Genomic DNA, 20,232 nt, shown 5'->3' with positions numbered 1-20,232 from the left:
AACCCAGAATTTAGACTGCCTGGTTAAAATTATTTATGCAGAAACATTGAAGAGTGTATTAAGTATGCTTCCACTATAAAATTTGAAAGATTATTGTCTCATTTGTGATTGAAAGCTGCTTTTCCATTTACTTTTTGAGTCATTCATATTATTTTCTCTAATTTCTTTAAACTTTTTTATAACTATGAAATGAAACATGTTTAAACTGAAAAATAATGCAACTGCCAAATACTAGTCACTGAATTACTTGTTTTATGCACATGATCACATTTAAATATATAAATTGGATCTTCTAGGCATCTTTCATTCCAAGCTGTTATTAAATCTAGTAAGAGCCTATGTTATAATGAATGAATGAAATAGCTTATCTCTTTCTTAAAGCCTCTAATTTAAAACCTCTAAATTAAAAGACATCTTCACTGTCCATCTATAACTATAGTCATTTATTGATTCAAATAGTCCTTATGAATATTTACCCTCTACATATCAGGTACTGTTCTAAACACTGGGACCTAAGCATTGAACGAAACAAAGTATCTGTCATCATAGAACTTACAATATAGCTGCAGAGGAAAAAAAACTAGATGCATAACTCAATATATAATGGAGTGTGTCTGCTATGAAATGCAAAGAAAGAAAAATAAAATTGGGGTAGTGTGATGGAGAATACTATTTTCAAGAGGTTGGTCAACCAGATGACATTTGAGCAGAGGGTGGAATGAAATGAGATACCTGAATAATGTGAAGATCTGTAGAATGAGAATTCCAGGGAAAGGGAATGTTCGAAGCAGGAACATTCTTGGCTTGTCAGAAAAATAGTAAGATGGTTCATGTGCCAGACTCAAATCATGCAGGGTCATCTAAGACATGGTAAAGACTTTGGATATCATTTTACTGCACCATGAATGTTTGAGAGAATGGGGGGTGAGGGGGTTGGCATGCTCTCATTTACACTTGAGAAGGAGCACACTGCAGAAAAGAGACTGGGTGATCCAAGTAGAAGCAGGGATGATGGTTGGCTAAGCAAAATTCCAGGGGCAACAGGAGGTCGATGGTTAGGCTGGGTTTAGTACTAGCGAAGGTGGTGGGAAGCTCACATCTGGAACATATTTTGAAGGCAGGGAGTGCAGGATTTGCTGATAAATTGATTGTGGAACATGGGAGAAAGAAGAGTGTCAAGGGAGTCTCTTGAGTTTCTTGGCCTGATCATCCACAGGAATGATGGTGCCATTTGTTGAGATGGGGGATATTAGAAGCAGGTTTGAGAGAGAAAACGACAAGTTTTGTTTTGAATGCATTCGTCTGGGATGATATTAGCCTTCAACTGAGATGGTAGAGTTTGGTGTTCAAGGGAGAAGCCAGAGTTGGGTCTACAAATTTGGGCACCATTTATACATAAATTTGGTATAGATCTATAAGAGAAGAGTTAAACCAAATGAGTCCTATAGGATTCCAATTTTATAGAGCAAAGAGAATGACCCTTCAAATGAGATTGAGAGAAGAGTCAATGAATAGGAAGAAAGCCTGCAAAGTGGAAGCCAAATAAGAACATTTTTTCAGTAAAGAAGAAGTAATCAATGGTTTCAAGTGCATCTGTGAAGTTTAGTAAGCAAAAGGGGAGCTGAGTACCAGAACTCCATTGGCTTTATAAAGGGTATTTTTTGGGGGTAGAAGCTTATAGTCAACATGGCTATGAAGAGTAAGTTACTTCCCTCACCAAAGTCTGTTACCACATGTTGGAGCAAGATGGCTGCTGGTCTCTGTGAGGTTAAACCTTCCTCTTCCTCTTAAGGATCTGTGGTCCCAGCTTCTTCTGATCTCAGCTGTAGGCTGGCATAAGGTTTATCTCTCTTCCTGGTGCTTATTTCTTTCCTGGCTCAGCTGCAGATGTAGGCTATCAGGCTCATCTCTCTTCTCAGGGCCTCTATCTATGTAGCTCTCTCTATTCCTCTGTGTTCTTCTTCTTTGTTCGTCTATTTCTGTGTGACAGTCTGTTTTATCAGCCTCCAAGGGGGCAGGCACTCAATGCTGAGTCACACTCTGAAGAGGTGGTTGAATCAAAGCCTTAAGCTTAACATAATTTAATCAGACATCTCCTCTGAGTCTAATACAATCAAAGGGTTAGCATGCCCAGAGGAATGACCAGTTTACAAATATAATCTATATATTTTTTTGAAATTCATAAATAATATCAAACTGCCAAAGGGCCAAGAATTAATCATTGAGTTTGGCCTTCACAAGTTTCTCTGGAATGGTGTGATGGTATGAAGGTGAATGGGCCCCAGAAAATTATGTTCTTAAAGTTAATCCATTCCTGTAGGTATAAACCTATTGCAGTAGTTCCTTTAGATTAGGTTACTTTGTAAGGTGTGGCCCAAGTGGGGTCTTAATAAGCAGATGTAATTCTAAGAGAGGAGAAAGCCATGAAAGCCAGAAGCTGAAAGTAACACAGAAGGGAAGGGAGAAACCAGAAGATGCTGCCATGTGCCCTGCCATGTGACAGAGGAGTTTAGATGCCACCATGTGCCCTGCCATGTGACAAAGGAGTCCAGGACCAGGAAGAGAGTATAGCCTTGATGATGCCTAGATTTGGACATTTTTCTCAGCCTCGAAACTGTAAGCTTGTAAACTAATAAATTCCCATTGTTAAAAGTCAACCCATTTCTAATATATTGCTTCCAGCAGCCTAGCAGACTAAAACAAATGGTAACAGAGCATGATTAAATTGAATTCAAGAGTTAACTATAGACAATTCAAGAGTTGCTATAGACAGCAAGTGTGGACAATGCCTTGGAGAAGTTTTGGGATGAATTTCAGTAAAAATGAGGTGGTGGCTGAAGAGAGATGTATCATGAAGCTCATGTCAGGGATAACTACAGGGGTATTTTCTACTCCCTCCCTGCCCCCCCCCCCCCCCATTTCAGTCTTTTTATGTCTTTCTCTTGGGCTTGTCAGAATCTCCAGAAAAGTTGCTGTTTAAATTGAAATTAATACAGATAATCCTAACCACCAGAATTCAATGAAAGGTTGGTATGCTAGGCAGAATAGGGCCCCCCAAAGTTGCCCATGTCCTCAGTCCCGGAACCTATGATAAGATTCCTTACATAGCACAAGGAACTTGGCAGATGAGATTGAGTCAAGGGCCTTAGAGATCAGGAGATTATCCAGCATTATCTGGGCAGGCCCCATCTAATCACAAAGGTCCTTAAAGTAGATGGGGAGGCAGAGAGAGGAGGGCAGGCAAAGGAAGATGTGACTGTGCAACAAAGGCCCTGAGAGATGCAATGCTGCTGGCCTTTAAGGTGGAGGAAGGGAGCCATGAACCATGGAATGCCCATGGCCTCTCGAAGGTGAAAAACTCAAGGAGATGGATTCTCCCTTGGAACCTCCAGAAAGGAACACAGCCCTGCCAACTCCTTATTTTTTGTCCAGCGAGACCCATTTCAAACTTCTATATTATAGAACTGTAAGATAATAAATTTATGCCATTTAACCTGCTAAGTTCATGGTAATTTGTATTGTTTAAGTGCTAAATTTGTGGTAATTAGCAATAAAAACTAACACAGCTGGAGAGGGGATGGACATCACAATTTTCAGTATGCAAACGTTTACTTAAACCCCTGGTTTCAGTATGGTGCTGCCATCCTTAATTTTACTGTGTGTTCCTTATCCCGAAGACCCTTTAGGTGATCCTTTCCAGATAATAAACCTTCAGTCACCTGCAGGGCTAGGGGAGGGGCAATCACCTACCTGTGGTTTGGGAGAGGGGATCTCAGGGTAAATCCTTCTTAAGCTGACTTTCCATCAGTCTTCCAGTTTTAATCCCCATTTCAAGAGGTACTTGGTGGTTCAAATTTCTAGATTTTTTCTATGATCTATGGTAAAAATGGAATAATTTATTTGTTCTCTCCTGAAGGCTTCATATCCAGCTTCCTCATGTAGGCTGGGGCAGTTTCCACTAGTCCATCTAGTCCCCATCTGTTGCGACTGTCCTCTCCCACATTGTCCCATGTTTAACCACTTTTGGTAATTCATTACTTTTGTCAATGTAACATATTGGGAGGAGAGGCTAGTGCATACATTCAACTGGTCATCATGAACCAGGAGTCTTACCTCTCTCAGTGAAATAAAAAAGGACATCAGGTGAGAATGGGCAGGTAGGAAGGAAAGCAATTACTAGGGTTTTTGTTTGTTTATTTTTGACTTTTTATTCTAGTAATGTGAATACAAGTCAAGATTTCCCATTTTAACCAGTTTTTAAGTTGTCAAGGGAAAGACATTTAAGCCACCCTGTGGTCCTTCCTAGTCCTATTAACTATTACCATAAGGAGAAATTAAAGTCCATAGATTACTCTGTGTCATGCCACTCTATATTAGAAGATATTCCTTAAATCTCCCTTCCATCTAACATTTTCTGTTAATCTCCATTATAGAATATCAGTTTTTCACTACTTGAAAGCTCATAAAGCTTGTTTATTTGCCCCAGGTGAAAGACTACTTAGCCTTTTATCTGAAGTTTTCTTTTTTTTTTGTCTAATATACCTACAAAGAAAATTTCTGCCATAAAGAATAATTCATCCCAGTGTGGTTTAATACAGGGAGAACCAAAAGCTCTCTAGCACACCCCCACTGAAATGCTCACTCCTTGGCCTTGGCATTGTGTCTGAAATTACCAGATCAGTAAGTTGCATCATGTATCTCATCATCCTTGTCATTTTCATCTTCACTGTCATCATTAGCACTTGTTCATCTTTTCACCAGGCTGTATATACTCCAGCACCAGGCAAGCCTGGCACATAGTAAGCCCTAAAAAAAGATGTAAAAAATCAATCATTATTAACAAATAATAACAACTTTGTATCCCAACACCCAACAAAAAAGGGTTGTGCATTGTGAGTCCTTACTAAATATTTTTGGGAATAAATCCTTTTAAATCAACTTTCCATTGGGATCTGGCATAAATACAGAGAATAAATATTCATGGGGGTGCAGCTTGATGAATTTTCACAATATGAATGCAGCTGTATAACCAGCCCAGAGGTCAAGAAACTAAATATTACCAGCACCACCTAAGTCCCTATCAGTTTACTAACCTCTCTTGCAAAGGTAAATTTATACCACATTGACACCATAGATTAGTAGTGCCTCTATTTGAACTTTATATGAATGGAATCATACAGTATATACTCCTCTGTGTCAACATTGTATTTGTGAACTTCATTCATGTAACAAAAGTTCATGCATTCTCACCACTACTTAGTGTATAAGTGGATGAACTTACCCCAATATATTTACCGATTCTGTTTTATTGGGCCTTTGGACTGTTTGTTGTTTGGTTGATGCTGAATAGTGTTGCTATAAACATTTTCAGTCCAGGTTTTTTGGTACACATGTGTATACATTTTTGCATATATAAATGAAGTGAAATTGTTAGGTTCTATGATATGTATCTGTTTAGCTCTCCTGGATACTGCCAAATAGTGGCCCAAACAGTTTGTGGTCTAAGAAATATTCTGAAACAGTTATAATTGTTCTACATTCTTAATAACCCTTAATTTCCATGTTTTTTATTTAAGCCATTCTGGCAGGTATATCGTATTATCATACATTAGTTTCACTTTGTTTTAATCTTTATCACCCTTACCAATAACAGTAATTATTTACTGAATCATGGTTTGTGATACCCAGATTCCTCACTGAAAATACCTGAAAGGCTAATATAATAAATTACTTTTCATATTACCTTGCTGTGACCTTCAATGAGTTGGACAAAGATTAGGAAATTTTAGATGGTGCAAAAGAGAAGTTTGAGAAAGGTCAAAGAGAGCTGCAGGAAGGATGAAGACATGAGCTACTAAAAATGATGAGTTTATTCAATAAAAGACTATTCCCTCAGTGTACCTAAGTACGCAACTTGTGGGGCTCTTCAGGTGAGGGTTCTGGGAGGACAGTAATTGTCTCTAGTCTTTACTTTGATTTCTCCTGCTCTGCTCAATGAAGTTTCTACCACTGAGTAATCCCTCAATAAAGACTAAAGAAGAAATATTTAATTCCTGGTTTCTCTACTGGCCTTATTTTAGGCTTAATTATCTCTTAAGGGATGGGTAATTATGGTACAATGTAACTATTTTAAGTTCACGTTCCACTGTTTTAAGTCATCAAGCCGTCTTATGCCCTTGCCTTCCAGATGTGTGAATACTGCTGATAGTGAAGGTGGAGCAGTGGATGCTAGTCTCTGCAACCAGGATGAAATTCCCCCTGAATCCCAGTCCTGTTCTGTCCTATGTCCCAATGAATGTGTCATGTCTAACTGGGGACCCTGGAGCAAATGCCCACAGGTAATTTCTCTTCCTTGTCAATATACTAATTCTCAAGAGCTGCTATCTCTGTTCTCTATGAACTCACAATGCTGATCTCCAGAGTATTTTTCTAGTAACATGGGAAAATAATTTTTCCTGAGGAAGCATAAAGAGAGAGAGAGAAGAGAGAAAGAGAATGAGAAAGAATTTCAGCAAGTGAGGTGGAGCAATTTAAAATGCCAGGTGTAGCAATTTAATGTGATTATGAATTCCAAAAATATATACTGGATTATGTTTGTAATCTGGTCTGTACTTGGGCTTGATTAAGTTATGGTTAAGGCTTTGATTGGGCCACATCATTAGGGCGTTGAGTTCCCACCCCTTGGTGGGTGGGGACTCACAGATAAAACGCATGACAAAGGACAGAGTTGAGGGTTTTTGATGTTGGAGTTTTGATATTGGTGTTTGATGCTGAAGCCTTAAGCTGGATCCCCAGGAAGTAAGCTCACAGAGGAAACAGAAGAAAGCCCCAGGAAGAGACGACCCTGAGCCCAGGAAGAAGCAAGCCCTGGGAAGAGAGGAACCCTGAACCCAGAGAGAAGCAAGACCGTGGAAGAGAGGAACCCAGGAAGTCTGAACCCTCGCAGTTGTCAGCAGCCATTCTTGCTCCACCACGTAAAAATAGACTTTGGTGAGGGAAGTAACTTATGCTTTATGGTCTGGTACCTATAAGCTCCTACCCCAAGTAAATACCCTTTGTAAAAACCAACCAATTTCTGGTATTTTGCTGCAGCACCCCTTTGGCTGACTAATATACCAGAACTTCTTTTAAGACCTTTATCATGGTAAGGATAAGAAAAATAAGCCTATAATGATCATATAGGATTCAACTGCACACCCACTGTTAAAGGGGTCTTCTTTAGTTCCAAGATGGTTCTCATTATAATCTCTTGGTTTGGTTTTCTTTTTTATCCTTGCAGAATCAATTATGTCTTTATAGCTCAATTCCTTTGTGTAGTTTAGCTTCTGTTGGTGTTGATCCATTTTTGCCTTTTGCTGTTTTCCCAAAAGTGAGGTATTCTTTGGCCATGTTTCTACCTCTTCCAAATCTGAGGGGAAAAAAAAAAAAAAAAAAAACCTTTTCTAATTCTAAAGCATTGCCTTTTTCTTCTTTTTTAGAAAATTGAAATATAATGTATGTGTGGCAAAATAAATATTCTTCAGGTAGTGTAGTTCAATTTAATATTCTCAGAAGATAAATTCTGATATTTTAAACTTATATTTTGCCTAAGGATTGAAAAAAGAAAATGGGAAATAGGAACATGTTATATGGGTTCAAACATTAGGTAGGACAGAACGAGGATATTTTTAATTCAGCTGCTATACTATTCATTTGTGGAAAGATTTTGTGTAAATTTTGCTTAGAAATGGAAATATTTTTGAAATCAGTTAATATCCCATACTTGTAGTTATTAATTATTGATTCTTCATTAATTATTACAACCTTAACTTTTGTATTTCTACAATTTTATTCCTGATAGATATTTCCCTCTGTTATTATTTTTTATCTGTTAAGTTGTTCTTTGGTGGTAGGCCAACACAATATATATAAGATGAAGAGATATCAATAAAGAATAAAATGAAATAGTGGAATTAGTTTCCTCATAAGTCATTTTTCACTTGTAGCTTGAATATAATGAGAGTTAACACTTACTGAGGACTTATTTTCTGCCAAGAATATACAAGAATTTTTTCATTTAGTCCTTGTACCAACCTTACTATATTAGTACTATTAACCCTATTTTACAGATGAAGAAACTGGTTTTCAGAGAGGCTAAGTAGTATGCACAAATTCCGACAGAAGTGGGAACAAACCTAATTCTGTCTGATGAAGCCAAAGTCTTTGCTCTTAAATATTTGGGTCACTTATCATGAAAGAATTTTAGATTTAGATTTTAGTTTGTCTCTTTAAAGTGGAACATTTATTTTAAGAACAAGCTGCTTTAGCTCCCTGTATGATTTCTCCATGACTGAGTATATAATTTCACACTTTAAAAAATGTGTTAGCATGTACTTTATTAATCAGCCTGCAGAAGAATTAGTAATCTACAGAAGTTTAATTAAATGGAAAGGTCATGCTCTTCTTCACTTATTTTTCTAATTTGCTCACAGAAGACTCCATTGAGCCCTAATCACTTTGCAATGAAAATTTTCCCTCTTAAGTCTACCTATCTGGCCACTGAGCTAAAATTTTTGTTGTAGGAGCATTTTACACAATGTTGTGATGGCCTGATAGTCTGGTTTTTGAGTTTCTATGAGGCTAGTTTATTTATGATTTGCTTTTGCAAAATAATCACTCTATTTTTGAAATTAGAGATAGAAAAGTATTTTAATCTACTTTCTTAAGTCTAGAAGAAGACATAGATGGTTATTTGCTTGTCTACATGAAATGAGAGTGATGATCCTTCAATTGCTTATGGACTTTCTAAGTTACACGGTAATAACAATAATAATATCTTTCACTGAGTGTGTATTCTGTACCAACACTATGCTGTAAACCATTTGTAACTCTAAGTTTCACAATGACACTATATTATGAGCTGAGACTACACATCCATGGTCACGCAGGTCACCCAGGTCACCTTGATCTTCCTCACACATCATATTTAGCTCAAGGATAAGTGGAGACGTCAAAATGAGAAAGAAAAGTTATAATAATTAGAGTCTATGCCTGATTATTTCCCTATTCTGTGTATGTGGCTTTTTTTTTTTTAAGTTCCAAGATTTTAATATAGTGCCCCAAATCATGTGAGCTTTATCAGTTCTTGAGATGGAAACAAATGTAGCAAGGTGAATTATTGTGCCTGATGTTTATTTAGGAATTAAGTATTTCAGTGTGATTTTCCTGAGAAAAAGAAACAATTATTTTATTATTTACTCTTTACCATGTGCTTATTTAGGGATTCTAAAATTGGCCATTTTCTTATCAAATTCAAGATATTCTACAATGTGATATGGAACTGATTGGTTGTTATTCTTTTTCTTCCCAAGGAAATTTTTAGAGCCAAACAAATAAAAACACACAAAAATAAAACAAATAATGACCTCCAAAAAGCAAGCACAGGGTATTTCTAGGACAAAATGTATTTCTCTTGTATTCTGAAAGTTACATTTTGACTTAGCAGTAAAAATTATTTAATGCAAATTAAGTTTAATGTACTTGTAGAGTGAATAGGTAGGTTTGCCAGTTAATTATTATAAAAGAAATGTAGGGGACTTAAGTTGACCAATATGGTGATATGATATGCTCCAGAGTTCATTTACCCCAGAGAATCTTTGAATAACTGTCACATTTCCTCAGATTTCTGGAAAACAGTTAAAGAGTCAAAATAACTGGGTGGATAATGTTGAATTAAGATGTTGGAACTTAAAACCAGTTGGAGAAACCTGTGACACCCTTGTGGGTTCCTTCCCTACCTCCTCCCCAGCGTGGTATAGAGCTGATCTAAGCTTCCATTATGGGTCCCTGCCCCTGATCTGGAGGTAGCAGACAAACCCCTCTGTGCATACTGGGGCACCTGTATGTCAGTGCCAGTCTTAGCAGCTGGGAGACTGAAGGACTCTGTCAGGGCACTTGTCTCTAGTTATCCTTCCCAGAACTTGTCCTGTAGACAAAAGCAGCTTGTGAACAGCCAAAGCAGTATAAGAAACAATTAGAGGATTGTGAGAAGGTGCTGTTGGATTAGACAGATAAGGCTCAGCTCTCTCAACAAAATGATGGAGAAAGATCCTAAAGCTGCCCGAGGGACCTAATTTGGGGGTCAGCAGACCAGGACAGTGCTTCACAACTCCCAGGAGGGTGAAGGCAGAGAGACAAAGAAGCAGAAACAACAAACTGTGAGTTACTAAACCTTCAGGCTGCTGGGAAGGTTTCCACTCCCCGCCCCCAAGATATTCAGTGGGGGTAAAAACCCCTGGCTCATTTTGGCTGACTGAAAGGATAGCATTCATCTTCCTTCCTATCAGCTGTTACAAGAGAAAAGGGAGAGGAAATTGGGAGGCTTTTCTTCAGTGAATTCAGCCAGCAGAGCCCACTTTGAATCTTGGCTCTAGCCAGATGAAAATAAAGGAAAACCAAGAGAGAGACACAGTGGAAAGGTGTACCAACAAGCGCCATCTGCTGGCTGGTCTGGAAATTACTTGGACACAAACTGTTTTTAGAGCTTTCTTTACCCTAACCCTGGGAGAAAGTCTGTACCCGGTAGAGAGTCCCTGGCACGATTTTGATAACTTAAGCTGGGCAATCTTAAAAACTTAAGATAAGTCAAACCAAATATCAAAGAAGAGCTGTGAAAAAAATTAATGATAGGCAAGAGAGAGAAATTGGCCATCAAAGTAAATTCACCAACATATCAGATGCCTAGACATCAGCAAAAAATTACAAGCCATACTGGGAAACAGGAAGAGATGGCCCAGCCAAAGGAACAAACCAAATATCCTGAAAAGATCCAGAATTTAAGACAACTGATCAATGATAATCACACAATTCTCCTAAATCAATTTAAAGAAAGAAAATATGACTAAAGAGATAAAGGCTATTAAGAAGACACTGGATGAGCATGAAGAACAATTTGAAAGTCTACAAAGAAAGGTAACAGACCTTATAGGAATGAAAGATAAAATGGATGAGATTAAAAATACATTTGAGGCACTTAAGAGCAGATTTGAACTGCTTGAAGACAGAATTAGTGATTTTGAAGACAAATCATCTGAACTGGAAAAGACAGGAGAACAGAAAGAGAAGAGAATGGAGAAAATGGAACAGGGTCTCAGGGAATTGAATGACAATGCAAAACACAAAAATATATGCATTATTGATGTCCCAGAAGGAGAAGAGAATGGAAAAGGGCAGAAAGAATATTTAACGAAATAATGACCAAAAACTTCCCTACCCTTAATGAAAGACATAAATATGACTATCCAAGAAGGAAAACACACCCCAAACAGAATAAGCCCAAAGAGACCTACCCCAAGACACCTACTATTCAAAATGACAAATATCAGAGATAAAGAGAAGATGTTGAAAGCAGCAAGAGAAAAGCAAAGCATCAATACAAGGAAAACTTGATAAGGTTATGTGCTAACCTCTCATCAGAAATTAAGGAAGTGAGAAGAAAGTGGTATGATGTATTTAAGGTATTGATGGAGAGAAACTGCCAGCCAAGAATTCTGTATCCAGCAAAGCTGTCCTTCAGAAATGAAGGGGAGTTGAAAATCTTCACAGACCAACAAAAGCTGATAGAATATGTTACCAAAAGACCAGAATTACAAGCAATACTAAAAGGAGTGCTACAACCTGACAGGAATAAACAAGGGCAAGAGACTGGGAGAAGAGTGTAGAAATGAAGATTATTAGAAAGGGTATATTAAAGGGTAAAAAGATAGACAGTTGTACAATATGACAACAGAAAGCCGAAGGTGAAAAAGGATGAAGTAAATAATGCCTTTATAGTTATAACATTGAATGTTAATGGCTTGAACCCCCCAATCAAAAGACATAGACTGATAGAATGGAGAAACAATGAAATCAAAGTGGCCTGGGGCAAAGGATTATGGGCTTTAAGACATAAAATAAAGCATCCAGGAGGAGAGAAAATTCTATTTCATAGGAAGTAGAGAGGCCATTCGGATTCCTGTAAATGGGGTAGTTCCTAAGGCTGAGGACTAGACATAGGCTCAGGAAAGATGGAATGGTGTGATTTTGCATCAAGCTGATATTCCTGATAAGAGGAGTAGGGCTAAACTCAGAAGGGGTGCTGCAGCCAACACAAAGCCAATTTGTAAAGGCTGTGATATGTGTTTTTGAGTTGTGTTATTTGTGTTGCCTCCAGGCATTCAATATGATATCTTTGTCATACCTTTAGCTGGGTATATACTTAAGGAAAAGACAGCTTAGGGACCAAATCCCTGAGTTAACACTTTCAAATATTAAAATGTACAGTGTGCAAGAAAAGATTAAAAGACAAAAAAAAGGAGATGATGACCCACACAAAGGAACAAGATAAAAATCTGGAAATCATCAATGAAGAAAACCAGACCTTGGCCATACCATATAAAGACTTTAAAAAAAAAATGTTTCTCTATATGCCCAAAAAGAAAAGGAAAACATAGAGAAAGAACTGAAGGATATTATGAAAATGATGCATGAAATTGTAATTAGGAAATAGAAATTTTAAAAAGGAAGCAAACAGAAGTCCTGGAGTTCAAGACCACAATAACTGAAATGAAAAATTCCCTAAGAGTTTCAACAACAGATTAGAACTGGCAGAAGAAGAAATCAGTAAACTCAAAGACAAGGCAATTGAAAGGAATCAGTCTGGAAAGCCAGGGGGGTAAAATGAATGAAAAAAAGTGAACAGAGCCTAAGATCTGGGGATACCAACAAGCTTACTAAAGTCCAGCATTATGTGAATTCCAGAATAAGAAGAGAGAACAGGGAAGAGGAAATATTCAAAGAAATAATGACCAAAAGCTCCCCCAATTACAAGAAAACATGAATATGCACATTCAAGAATGCCAACAAACCCCAGACAGGATAAACTTATAGATGGCCATGCCCAGATACATGTAGTCAAACTGTCTGTTTCAGTTTCCTGGCTACCAAAGGCAAATACCAGGCAATGGGTTGTCTTAAACAACAGGAATTTACTGGCTCACAGTTTTGAGGCTAGAGAAGCCAAAAGTCAAGGTGTCATAAAGGTGATGTTTTCTCCCAGGAGACTATAGGCGAGTGTAGCTTTCCGGGGCTGGCTGCCAGTGATTCTTGGTACTTGGCTTTTTTGTAACATGGCAATACACGTGGCAGCCTATCCTGGTTTCTTGCTTCTCTTCCAGGCTCCATTATCTTTCAGATTCTGGCTGCTTCCTTGGATTTATTTTTCTCTCACTATGAACTTCTCCATAAGGCCTTTAGTAATAGGATTAAGGCCCATTCTGATTCAGGTAGGCCATATCTTAACTGAAGTAACCTCATCAAAAGGTCTTATTTATAAGTGTTCACACCCACAAGACTGAATTAAGTTTAAGAACATGTTCTTCTGGGGAATAAACTACCACACTGTCTAAGGCCAAGGGCAAGGAGAGAATTTAATAGCTGCAGGGAAAAAAAAGTATTATGTACAAAGAAGTCCCAATAAGATTAAGTAACAGTTTCTCATCAGAAACCATAGAAGCAAGAAGGCAGTGGGGCAAATATTTAAAGAACTGAAGAGAACAATTGCCAACCAAGAATTTTGTATTCGATGAATCTCTCTTTCAAAAATGAAGGAGAAAGTAAGACATTCCCAGGTGAACAAAAACTGAAGGAATTCTTCATCACTAGACTTGCTGTACCAGCAATGCTAAAGGCAGTTCTTCAGACTAAGAGAAAAGAAAAAGGGAACTGAAGTGATGTAAAGAAATAAAGACCTCTGGTAAAGGTAACCATATGGGTAAATATGAATGCCAGTAATACTGTATGGTATTTTTTGGTATGTAACTCTCTTGTTTACTTCCTACAGGTTGTAAATTTAAATTCAAAGAAATAATGATAAATCTATGGTTTTAGATATACAATGTATAAAGACATCATTTGAAATAAATACAACAAAAATGCTGGGCTGATGGAGATTTTTAGGAACAGTGGTTGTATATGCTTTTGAAGTTAAGTAGGTATCAAATCACATGTGATTGTTAAAAATTTAGTGTTAAATTCCAGCCCCATGGTCACCACAAAGAAAATCTTAAAAACTGTATACAGAAGGAAATGAGAAGGGACTCAAAATAGTACCCCATTTAAAAAATCAAACAAAAACAGGCTTTAACAGAAGAATTGAGGGACGAAAAACGTAAAAAAGAAAAAAAGCAAAAAGGCAAAAGAAAATCCTGAATTTACCAATAGTCACTTTAAATGTAAATGAATTAATCTCCCTAAAGGGCAAAGATTGGCAGAATGGATCAAAAATCATATCTCAATTATATGCTGTTTATAGGAGACTCCCTTGAATTGAAAGACACAAGTAGGTTTAAAGTAAAAAGATGGAAAAAATACCCATACAAACAGTAACTTAGAGAGATCTGGGGTAGCTATATTAATATCAAATAAAAACTCTTTAAGAAAAAAACTGTAACAAAGAACAAAGAAGATAACTATATATTGATAAAGAGATCAATTTAACAAGAAGTATAAATATTATCAGATTTATTAAAGGATTTGACTCACATTGCCATTGGGATTGGCATGTTCAAATTCTGTAGGACAGACTGCCAATGGAAACTCTAGTGAAAGTTGCAGTGAATTCCACAGAAGAAGCTGACTGGCTGATGTAGAGGTAAAAATTGTTCTTTCTGATTGCTGAAATCATCAATTCTTCCTTTAAGGCCTTACATTGGATTAGACTTCTTACATCACTGAAAACATTGTCCTTGTTGAGATATAGATGTTCATTTTAGATGATAACCATAGATGAAATCAACTGACTAATGGTTTAAATCTATAAAGTACCCTCACAATAACAATCAGGCCAATACTTCCTTTACCATACAACTGGATGCCACAATCTAGCCAAGTTGGCACATTTACTTATGTATTATAGAAGGGAATAATAAGTATTATAGTGGAGATAAATGAAATTGAGAATAGAAAAGTAGAATCAAAAAAACTAAATGTTGGTTATTTGAAACGATCAATAAAATCAACGAAACTTTAGCTAGAATGATAAAGGAAAAAGAGAGAGGATGCAAATAACTAAAATCAGAACTGAAGAGGGGGCATTATTACTAACCCCACAGAAATAAAAAAGGCATGTAGGAGGATATTATGAATAACTGTATGCTAACAAATTATTAATAACCTAGATGAAATGGGCAACTTCCTAGAAACACCCAAACTACCTACACTGAGTCAAGAAGAAATAGAAGATCCTAATAGACTTATAACAAGTAAAGAGATTGAATCACTGATCAAAACAATCTAATAAAGCAAAGCTCAGGACCAGATGGCTTCTAAGTTTTAACAAACATTGTAAGAAAAAATCATCATTGCTCCTAATTCCAAAGCCATATAAAGATATAATACCACAAGAAAAGAAAATTACAGTGAATATCCCTTATGAATGCAAATGCAAAAATCCTCAACAAAATACTAGCAAACTGAGTCCACCAGCTCATTAAAAGATTTATATACTCATGACCAAGTGAGATTTACACCAGGTATGCAAGAATGATTCAACATGAGAACATCAATTAATGCAATGTACCACATTAACAGAACAAAGAAAAGAAAAAAACGCATGATCATCTCAATTGATACAGGAAAGGCATTTGACAAAATCCAGCACCACTTTTTGATAAAAGCACTTAGGAAATTAGGAATAGAAGGAAACTTCCTCAACATGATAAAGGGCATATATGAAAACCCTGCAGCTACCCCCCATTGTACCCAATTATGGATGCTGAAAGCTTTCTCCCTAAGATCAGGAACAAGACAGATGCCCACTGTCAACACCATTTTTCAACATTGTACTGGAAGTTCTAGCCAGAGCAATTAGGAAAGCAAAAGAAATAAAGGGCATCCAAATTGGAAAGGAAGAAACAAAACTTTCCTTTTTACAGATGACATGATCTTATGTATAGAAAATCCTGAAAAATCTGCAACAAAGCCTCTAGAGCTAATAAAGTCAGCAAAGTGGCAGGGTACAAGATCAATACACAAAACTCAGTGTTTCTATACACTAGTAATGAATAATCTGAAGACGAAATCAGGAAAAAAATTTCATTTACAGTAGTAACTAAAAGAATCAAATATCTAGGAGTAAATGTTACTCAGAATGTAATAGATTTGTACAGGGAAAACCACAAAACATAGTTTATTACTTTCCCTGGTGGTTACTAATAAAATGTTAGGCACTATAGAAATGATTAAAAGTACAGTCTCTAACACCTCTAGGCCAGTGATTCTCTGACCTAGAGCACACATAAGAATCCAGAGAGGGCTTTAAAACAGATTTGTGTGACCACACTCCTAGAGATTGTGATTTAGATGCCACATGTGAGGCCCATGAATTTGCAAATCTGACAAGTTTCCAGGTGTTGCTGATTATGCTATTCCAGGGAACACTCTTTGAGTGGTAAGGATCTAGGTCATTATATCTAAGTCACATGTTTTCTAAGTCTCAACTTAATTACAATATATTTGTTTAACATCTAATAAACAGTTCACTTTACGTGAAATCTTTGCTTACATTTACAAATACTTGCCATATACTAGACAATGTTCTTAGCATTTTTTAATTGTTATCCCATTTAATCTTCACAATCCCACTATGAAATAGATACTGTTATCTACCCCCATGGGCAATATATTGATGAGTAAACTGAGTCACAAAGACGTTTGGTAACCTGCTGCTTTCAAAGAACCAGTAAGATGCACAGTGCATATTTAAGCCCAGGTAGGTTAAACACTCCTAACCACTATGAAAGAAATAGCCAAATTTCCCATTCTTGAAATATTATGATTTGTAAAATAAGTTTTCCCCTGTTTCTGATTTGCTTTCAGTTATTGGATTTATAAAGGAGGATATTTCCAAGTTGAATGATCTGCCTCATTTTAGTAGGTTTCTAAGGAAGAAAGGGAAAGGAATAAAGAAAAAGGATGCATTCTAGTGTCTAAAGCCCAGGGACACTAGCTAAACTGTATGATTGTGGCCAAGTTACTTAAGCTTCTGAATGATAGCCTCCTTATCAGGAAAGTGAAGAAGACTGCTGTTTCACCATATTGTTTAAGGTTTAAAGATAATATGCATAAACTGACTGGCAGAGAGCATTACATGATATAGTGTTGTTTTAAGAAAAGAAGAAGGGAGAAGAAAGAAATCAAAGCTCCTTGTAGCATAGAAAACCTCCTTACATTGTTTACACTGTGGTCAGGAATCAAAAGACACATAGAAGTTTGGTTTCTAAACCACAGAGAAAATATCCCTCCCACACATAAAATGAGTTATTGTTTGATCTTACGGAAATAAAATGTCACCTGTTAACTGAAAAATGACTTATGTCTATTTTAATAGTAGTCCCCAAAAGTAAGTCATCAGAAAGATAAGTTTGAGTGAATGGGTTACTAACCATGCAGTAATGGTCAATTGCAAACCGTACAGAAGAACAAACAAAACAAAGGCATTGAAAATTGTTTTGGGACCATTTTAAAATTGTATTGGGAGGAACTTGTAACTTAAATGGATCAAGCAAAAACAAACATGATTCAAGAAGAAATCTGAAGAAAATGGAAAGCCATGTGTTTTATTTTCATGTTCTTGTTCTTTAATATTGCCACCACAAGTATTTATATCACTTATTTTTTTACTTGAACATGTTCACATCTCTAAAATGCTTTAATATGAAAGGAAGCTTATGGGAGGTCTACATATAAAAACCTTCTGAATAGTGTTTACCCTTTAAAGGTATGTATGGATATGTGTGTACTTATAAACACCCATGCGTACATATATACGCGTATGTATACATCCCTATATAATTTAAATATTATTACCAAATATTCCTCTATATTTTCCTACTTTTTATGTTTATCCTTCATTCTTCATAATTATACTGATGACTCACAGAATCATATATTCTTCAAGACAGGTTTGTAAATTGTTGAATTCAGATGTCCTAGAATGTTTTAAACTGCTCAGCCCATGATATATCTGAAAAAAAATGTTTCTCTTCATTTGTCCTATAGTCCCTGCAGAAATCTTTTTATGAGCAATATAGATTTTTTTTTTGCTCTCCTTGAAGACATGCCAAAGGAATATTTTAAACAATAACATTATTAGGAGAAAGCAAAGAGGTTCTTGGAGGTAAATTCCCAGACTAATGTATACTTTGCAGATGCAAGACTTTGGAAACCTTCTTCAGAACAATAACTTAGGTTTAGCAAACTGATTTAAACTTTAATTGATTCATCTTCATCTGAATGTATCAGGGGATGGCTAATTGTGGAGTCAGGCATCCCCTTAGACTTTGGGAGTTGCAGACTCATTAAACAGTGGTCCAAATACAACCATATGGTCAAACAGTGACTCAGATTTTTGCATTATCACCAGAACAGCCTCTAAAGAGGAATAACAAAGAAAGACTTTGCAAAGAAACTACATAGGACTTAAAATAATGGAATCTGGATTCGATCACAGTCTTGATGGTGTTTTCAAAATATATCTTATTTCTACATTTTTCTCTACTATTTTCTCTGACTCCTAATTTGTGCCTCATATAGTAGAGAAAGTCAATACAGAACATTGCCATTATTCCTTCAGGCAATGGCACTGCCTTAAGAGAGAAAGAAATACATGCCAGTTTTCTGATAAGTACTCCAAACCTAAGTTTTTGAGGTAAAAAATACCTTTTTATTCATATTGCTCCAGTGTTATTTTTAGAAAGTCTGTCAACAATGACATTTAATTACTGATGTCTCAGCACTTTTAGCACCTTAGCTCCACCTCTGAAAGTTCTGTTTTCAGAGAAGTAATTTGCCCCAAAGTTTGGTGCTAGTACTCCAAACACTTCATCAACCTTTCCTAACAGTCATTAACATGCAGATGACAACCTCTGTTTGTCTCTGGAAGATGTGTCTAACATCAAGATCCCCAAGTTGCCTCATGCTTTTCTTTTACCCAGCTGAAAACTAGAGGAAGAAAACAATGATAATTTTCTATAATCTGGACTGTATGTCTGGTTTCTTCTGCTCAATTGATATTGGCTCTTGTCAGAAGATGATAATTCATTACTGAGGGGCATGTGGAATATTGTACTCCTGTGTGTAATGGGATTTAATGCTGAGAACCATTCTCATGTCCAGAACCATATTAGGTCCAGCATGAAGGGAGCCTCATTTCATGAAGTGGAGTAAATGGCCATTGGATCAAAGGAGTCTTTGGGTTGTCCTGGTTTTTACAATTTATTACATTTATTATGTTATTTATCACTCTCTTTTCTACCATCTGATTTATTTGCTTCTCAGTATCACCAGTTTGGAATATAAAATGAGAATTCCATTACTGTATATCAATATCTCTCTCTCTCTCTCTCTCTCTCTCTCTCTCTCTGAAATTTCCTTTAAGAAAAATAGTGTAATGTGCCCTATGCAGTAATCATCTAGCTTCACCAATTATCTATATATGCAAACTTGGCTTCATTTATTTCTTCTCCCTCACTGTGCTGTTGAATGGCTTTAAGGCTTATCCCGTATTTTATATATTTTCATCCATAAATACATCTATATATCTTCCTAGATCTTCCTAGGAGATAAGGATTAATAAACACTACAACAAATCATACCACAACACCTTTTTCACACCTTATAAAAGTATAATTTTCAAAAAGTTAAAAATATGGCTCATACAAATTGTCAAAAATGAATTAACTCATTAATGATTAAATCTGCATGCTTGTAGAGCTAGTTCAAATAGAATTGAAGAGGGCAAGGAACTTTCACTTCTAGCAATGATGGAATAAAAGAAAGTAGACTTATCTTCCCATTGTAAATAACAAGTAAAAGGGACAAAGTATATAAAACAGTAGTTTTCAGACATTTGGCCACAGGCAGCTTGGAAGTTTAATTCCTGCGGGAAGAAAATCAGTGAAGTGAACCTTGATCACTGTGGCTTTCTGGCTGGAGGTGCTTTCTGGTGCACAGAATGAGATCTAAACTAGATCATTAAGAGGTAAGGTCAGAGGTCTGGGGAGGTGAAGATAGCTGGAATGTGCAGAAAAAAATACCGAAGGGGAGGGAGCTAGGCAAAAAAAGAAATCTAGACATATGCATAGCGGCATGCTTGTGTTTTGGGCTAAATACTAATTTGTACGTGCATAGAGTGAAACTCTGTAAATTTAGGCAAAG

The 20,232-nt window shown here is 36.5% G+C and overlaps 1 protein-coding gene across 2 annotated transcripts in view; it reads left to right on the top strand.

Moving 5' to 3' along the window:
* Positions 1-20,232, top strand: part of THSD7B (thrombospondin type 1 domain containing 7B) — an 882,043-nt gene that overhangs the window by 766,864 nt on the left and 94,947 nt on the right. For both annotated transcript variants that reach the window (XM_058301029.1, XM_071216471.1), the window contains one exon: positions 6,188-6,338. In XM_058301029.1, coding sequence (XP_058157012.1) covers positions 6,188-6,338 — 151 coding nt within the window. The remainder of the gene's footprint in view (positions 1-6,187; positions 6,339-20,232) is intronic.

The sequence above is a fragment of the Dasypus novemcinctus genome, chromosome 7 (assembly GCF_030445035.2).
Source record: "Dasypus novemcinctus isolate mDasNov1 chromosome 7, mDasNov1.1.hap2, whole genome shotgun sequence".
Lineage (NCBI taxonomy): Eukaryota > Metazoa > Chordata > Mammalia > Cingulata > Dasypodidae > Dasypus > Dasypus novemcinctus.
Note: the sequence above shows the minus strand (reverse complement) of the source record. Positions and strands in the feature narration are given on the sequence as shown.